Below are 6635 nucleotides of genomic sequence, written 5' to 3'. Positions count from 1 at the left end.
CGGTGTAGTTGCTCATTTATTAATAAAACAATATTATTACATAAAAATAAAAGAAATATGTCACATTTCAATAAAACTATCCTGCCAAGGTACTTTGCCTTCATTGACAAAGTAAGTTTGGTATTCTAGTCTGACTTTTTTTGCATCATTCAGGACATTTCCTCGATTTTGTACTTGTAAATTTTCTACGTTTGAACGTGTGGCATCGTAGCCCGTGGTAACAACAGTTCCATTATCCACATTTTCTCGATAAAAACATCTTGGAGGTGCATATGAATTAGGAGTGTGCTCCATTAGAAAGTTGTGCAAAACACATGTAGCCATTACCACTTTTTCTATATTGTTTGGTTCTAAATTGATCTGAGTATGGTAAATGCGAAATCTTGATGCTAGTATGCCAAAAGCGTTTTCAACTATTCTTCTTGCGCGAGATAATCTATAATTAAAAATTTTTTTTTCGTAGCTGCTCAAATCCGCTTGACGATATGGTTTCATCATGTCAGGTCTCAACGGGAATGCGTCATCAGCAACAAATAGATATGGCAAACACCTTGAACTGTGTTGAATCGGTTCGGAGTCTGGAAGATTTAAATGTTTCATTTGTAACTTTTCAAAAAACGTTGTATTCTGCAAAACACCTCCGTCGGAAACTCTTCCATTTGTACCAGAATCTGCTAATAGAAATCGGTATTTGGCATCAACTATTGCCATAAGAACCATGCTATGTCGTCCTTTGTAGTTGTAGAAATAAGATCCACTATCAGCAGGTGGCACTATGTCTATGTGTTTTCCATCTATGGCACCCAAGCAGTGAGGAAAATTCCATCTCTCTTCAAAAAGTTGTGCGGTTTCCTTCCATTTATCCGATGAATCTGGAAACTAAAATAAATATTATTTTGTTGTGTTATAGGATGCTGACAACTCGACTGAAAATACAATAGATACAACGGATAATGCTGCTACAAATGTTAGTACAGGGAATACAGACGATATTACAACACCTAAGAATACTCCATTACCTGCTACTAGACCGGGAAGAAAGAAAATGACAGAGCAAGATCACTTAACTACTGACATATTACTATCTGTGAAAGACCATTTTAAGCGTCCTGCTTCTGCTCGAGGAACAGAAGATCGTTACGATCTTTTGGGAAGATCTATCGCAATGAAATTAAGATCATTAGACAAGCGTCAACGCTTGATTGCGGAGAAGTTAATTAACGACACCCTGTTCGATGCCGAGATGGGCAATCTGAATACCAAAGCAATTCAGAATCGTCGAAGTTTAACTTTTGTTTCTTCACCAACTCCTAGTCTCTCACGAACTCCAAGTCCTTCGCCCTCACTAGTTCAACATGATTATACACAACCGTATACTCATACCGCTTCTGTTGCGCCTCAAATTCAACCCTGCGTATCTCCGATACAACAGTACAACACCCAACAACAAAGGTACACGATTTCTCCTGCACCGCAAAGTCAGCCCTGCGCATCTCCAATTCAACAATATAACACTCAACAACAAACTACTTCTCCTGCACCACAACGTCAGCCCTCACCAGCACTACAAGAAGAATTTGACACACAAATAACAACAGCAACATTTTATTCAAATTTTAATTAACAAATGATTTAAATAATATATGTACATACATATGTAATTGGTTAATTAAAATATGTACCTACCTATTAAACTTGTCTAACGATTTGAATTTGGTTTTAATTATTTACTCACCTGTAAATAGTCGTCTTTCAGTGCTTCATAAATAGCATCGCATGTTTCTGGTATTATTCGGCCCAAAGCCTGAGGTGATATAATAGCAGAATATTTAAGACACTCGTATGTTCTTCCTGTTGCAAGAAATCTTAATGTTACTGATAGTCTCTCATGTGCTGATATTGCTTTCCTCATAACAGTATCTTGTCTTTGTATTAACGGAGTAATCAATGATAATAGTTTCAAATAATTTTTTTCATCCATTCGTAAATAATTTTTGTAATCTGTTGGTGTAAATCTCAATTCATTTACCAAATTTACGTGGGAGAATTGCTTTATTTTCAATAACCAGCGTTTAGACCATTCAGTGCGCTCTCATTTTCTTTTTCTGTTCTGCAGAACAAGTGTTAGGCCAAGTACAGCTATCACATCGTCGTCGTCCATTGCGTCCTACACACCATCACGTACTACGTAGCTCAACTCAGAGTTCATGTCAAGACGGTGCATGCAAAACCTAACGTGTATGTGTAGTATGAAACTCGGTTATGCTTGTCGGTTTTGCATGCACGGCTAAAACCATCATGCAAAACCTAGCGTGTATGGCCTCCATAAGCGTGGCAAGTATCGGGCGTGTAATTCGACGACCCGTGCGATTCGCGCTGTAGAATGTTCACACAGAATCAGCTATATTTACTGTTGTTTTATTTCTAAGTATTATCATATATTGCATGTCAATTAATTATAATGTGTTAGATTTAAGTTTTTGAGAATAATTTTAAATGTTAATTATTTCATTTTATGTTTAACATAGAAAAATGCTTAATTTAATAATGTACGGATTTAACATATTTTGTTGTTGTGCAAGAGTAGAAACATGATTTTTATTGTTTTTATGCATTCATATCGCATGCATTGTAATTTAATGTAGGTTAAGTAAATAATTGTAATGTATTGCATTGTGTTATAAATATTTCAACATAGGTATTACGATCACTCAATAAGCATTTTGATACAGTACTTATTAGGACATTTCTTTATTACCATTTATTACATTTTAACTGGAGGTAGAAGCAGTACAGTTATAGTATTTTTTTAATATATTAATATGGGCAATTATCAAACTAAGGAAAAAACTGTTGGAGTAACTAACGTACAGATCGATTCAAGGAAGATAGATGACCATGTCTATGCTATGGTTATTGTGGTAATAGTGTAGGCAGTGATCGTGATCACCATGGTTTTGATGGGTTTGCGCGGTTTTTGCCACCACCGTATCAGGGCTTGGCTGCGCCGTGAAGTAGACAAGGCTAGCCAGGCCCAAGCGCAGTCTAACGGACAAATTTGCCAGCCTGCATGTGTTAGATTTATATATTGTGATGTTTTGTGTAAAAAATATAACAAAATATTTTTAAACTAACCAGTGAATATAATAGTAGTAATTGTGTGTAATTGTTACGCCTGAAAATGTATTTTGATCTTTTCGTTTTTATTTATTTCGTTATTGTATTTGTACTATGAAGTATAGTTACTTTGTTTTTTTTGTAAAATGGGGGGAATAGTATAGGGACACACGTCTGCAAATATGCTTAAGGAAGCTATTTGTTCATGTATGCGTGTCCTCACTGTGTTCCCATGAAGAAGCTATATTGGATTTTTATTGAAGACAACACTTCCGCCATTTAATACGACCCTACTCTACAACCATTATGATGATTATTGCTGCCCACATTCTAGCGCTGTACAAAGTCCTGTATATCCGTGTCAACGCCATTCAACACTCCAATTCCATTATCTATAGTAAATGGTACAAATACTTTAATACCAGAGACTGTAGACAATGTGATTGATGTGAATGTATGCAAGCTGGCAGCTGCTCAAAGTTCCTTAAACACACCCAAGTGATTTACACTGAGTACACAAAGATTAATTAATAATTAAGTTAATATTAATTAATATCATGGTATCCTGTTATCATAACATAGTCTCTTTAATTTAGCGGTTGCGGTAGCATGTTTCTGTACTGATTTTCTTTGTATGAAACACTAGCGGGCACCCACTGTAATGCTCATGCAAGTCCCATCATCAAATCCCATAGTTTATCAGAGGTACCTAGAGACTGGCGTCTTTGTTCGTCGCCAAGGAAGGCCACGATCTCGGGTCACAACTGAAAGGCAGGATCGATTCATCATCGACGATCAGCTTGAGAAATCGTCACCTTACCTCCATTGAGATACAAAACCAACTTCGGGACTTCCACGGAGTATCTGTGAGCGCTCGAACTGTTCGGAGAAGGTTAAAAGAATGCGATATGGTACCACACAAGCCAAGCTAATGGCCCCAAATTAACGCGAGCTCACCGAAAAGCGCGCTTTTATTTCGCGCGCACTCATTGAAATTGGACTCAGCAGCATTGGAGACGTGTACTCTTTTCTGATGAGTCTAAAATTGCATTACATGGCAATGATGGAAGGAAGAAGGTCTACCGACGTAAAGGAGAGCGTTTTGCACAATGCGGCTCATGGACTGTCTGGGGCGGTTTATCCGCGGGCGGCAAAACTCAACTTGAGGTCGTTACGGGACCACGGCTGCCAACTTCAAATGACGTAAGGTACATTCGTGAGTGCTTAGAACCTCACGTGATGCCATAAGCGGACTATGTGGGCCCAAATTTCATTTTTATGCATGAGCTCATACGGCCGGCATCGTCAGGGAATATCTTCGGGATGTGAACATCACAGTTATGGACTGGCCAGCCAGAAGCCCAGACATGAACCACGTCACAAAGACGTCAACCAGTTGCCCAGACGATGCAGGAGTTGAAAATTGTCATAGAAGAGGTGTAGCGGCCAAATCCGCTACTTACTTCCGCACCGCCGCTTATGTTCTTGGACCACACGACATCACGCCACATCGTACGATCTATGACGACAGCCTACGTCACGGGTGGTGCGAGCTGCGAACCGGCTGCATCGCGTGCGCGTCCCCGCGCCCGCGCTCCCGCCGCACACCGCGGGCCCTGCGCCCGCCGCCACAGCTAGGCCTCCCGCGCCCGCGCCCCGCGCGTCGCATAAATACCAGAGGCGATCGCCCGCGCCACGCATTCTGCACATTTATTTACCTCGCGCTCACAGCTTTCCACTTGCTTTATTTTTGCTTTGTATAGACGCTCATTTCATTCTACATTTTGTAAAGTATTTCTTTTAATTAGTAGTAAATTCAACCTTTCATCTTTGACTCAATCTTTCATTCTTACTTCGCTTCAAACAAATATCATAGCATCCCTAGCTCAGCCAGGGGTAGTCATCGAGAAGTCGTAGGAGTAGAATACGTGCTACAGTGGTGACCCATCCGACAAGTGACACGATGACTGGCGCAGAACAACAACAAAAGGGATTAGGCGGTGGTCCAAGTACAAGTGACGGCGGAAATAACAGTGACGTATTTCGAGTGGGCGTACGGATACCACCCTTTTGGCCCGAGGAACCGGCTGTATGGTTTGCCCAAATTGAAGGTCAGTTCATTTTGTCTAATGTTACAAGTGACTCCACCAAGTTTTATTATGTCATTAGCCAATTAGACCATCAGTACGCAGCAGAAGTCAAAGATATCATTATTTCCCCGCCGGCTACAGACAAATACGAGAAATTAAAGTCGGAACTTATCAAGCGCCTCACAACGTCTAGAGAACGTAAAATTAAACAGTTGTTGATGCATGAAGACCTTGGTGATAGAAAGCCATCTCAATTTTTGCGTCATTTACAAAGCTTAGCAGGGAAGACAATACCAGAAGAGCTTATACGAACTATTTGGTCGAGTCGATTGCCAAATAATTTACAAACAATTGTCGCATTACAGAAGGACAGCGCCCTCGAAACCGTGGCAGATCTGGCGGACCACGTTCATGACATAGCACCGCCCGCAGTCGCTCAGGTAGCCAGATCAGCAACTGAACAGCCAGGTACTGCTTTTGAAATTATGTGTAACAAAGTAACAGAACTGACACGGCAGGTGGAGTCACTAATGCAGAGCCAGCAACGGCAGTCTCGATCCCGCTCCAATGACTTTAGGAACGAATACCGCACGTCACGATCCCGCTCTAATTCCCGATACCGACAGCAACCAGAAGACGATACACAATGCTGGTATCATTTCCAATTTGGCTCGAACGCAAAGAAGTGTGTCAAGCCCTGCACATTTCGTTCGGGAAATGCCAAGGGCAGCCACTAGTGGCCGAACACGTCTGCCCTACATCATCAGGCCGCCTTTTTATCACCGACCTTAACACAAAAGTACAATACCTTATCGACACAGGGTCTGACTTATGCGTTTATCCACGTTCTCGCATTCAAGAACATCGCACGAAGACGCAGTACGAGCTCTTTGCAGCAAACGGTACGGTGATATCAACATTTGGGTACGTTCACTTACAACTCAACCTAGGGTTGCGCCGCGTATTCAGTTGGCGCTTCGTGGTGGCAGACGTCTCCAAACCAATCATTGGCGTCGACTTCCTTAGCTTTTATAACCTGCTCGTCGACTGCCGCAATCACCGCCTGGTCGATGGGGTAACGTCACTGTCCGTCGCCGTACCACGCCAGCACCACAAGGAGGACATCTCATCAGTACGTACAACATCGCCAGGGGACTCGTTGTATAACGACATTGTACGAGAGTTTCCGAACATTACACGCCCAGCTGGTAAGCCAAGTGAACCAAAACACAACACGGTTCACCATATTAGGACGACGCCTGGCCCACCAGTATTTTGCCGCCCTCGTCGGTTAGATCCGGAGAGACTCACCATTGCCAAAAAGGAGTTGGAAGAGATGGTACAAAATGGTACAGCTCGGAGATCAGAGAGCCCCTGGTCCTCAGCACTGCACCTAGCACGTAAGAAAAACGACGGCTGGAGACCTTG

The 6635-nt window shown here is 41.8% G+C and overlaps 1 protein-coding gene across 1 annotated transcript; it reads right to left on the bottom strand.

Annotated features, from left to right (window-relative positions):
• On the bottom strand, window positions 1-4209 carry LOC126973623 (uncharacterized). The gene is made up of 2 exons (XM_050820961.1): window positions 1736-4209; window positions 1-879 (listed from the first exon to the last, which is right to left on the bottom strand). Exons 1-2 carry the CDS (start codon window positions 1979-1981, stop codon window positions 61-63), a joined length of 1065 nt encoding a protein of 354 aa, XP_050676918.1. The 5' UTR covers window positions 1982-4209; the 3' UTR covers window positions 1-60.
• Between the last annotated feature and the right edge of the window lie 2426 nt (window positions 4210-6635).

This window comes from Leptidea sinapis, chromosome 29 (genome assembly GCF_905404315.1).
Source record: "Leptidea sinapis chromosome 29, ilLepSina1.1, whole genome shotgun sequence".
NCBI lineage: Eukaryota > Metazoa > Arthropoda > Insecta > Lepidoptera > Pieridae > Leptidea > Leptidea sinapis.
Note: the sequence above shows the minus strand (reverse complement) of the source record. Positions and strands in the feature narration are given on the sequence as shown.

Coding starts and splice junctions, on each gene's coding strand:
- LOC126973623 (XM_050820961.1), bottom strand. CDS start 1,981: ATGGATGAAAAAAATTATTTGAAACTATTATCATTGATTACTCCGTTA. Junction 880..1,735: donor TGAAAGACGACTATTTACAG/GTGAGTAAATAA, acceptor TATTTATTTTAG/TTTCCAGATTCATCGGATAA.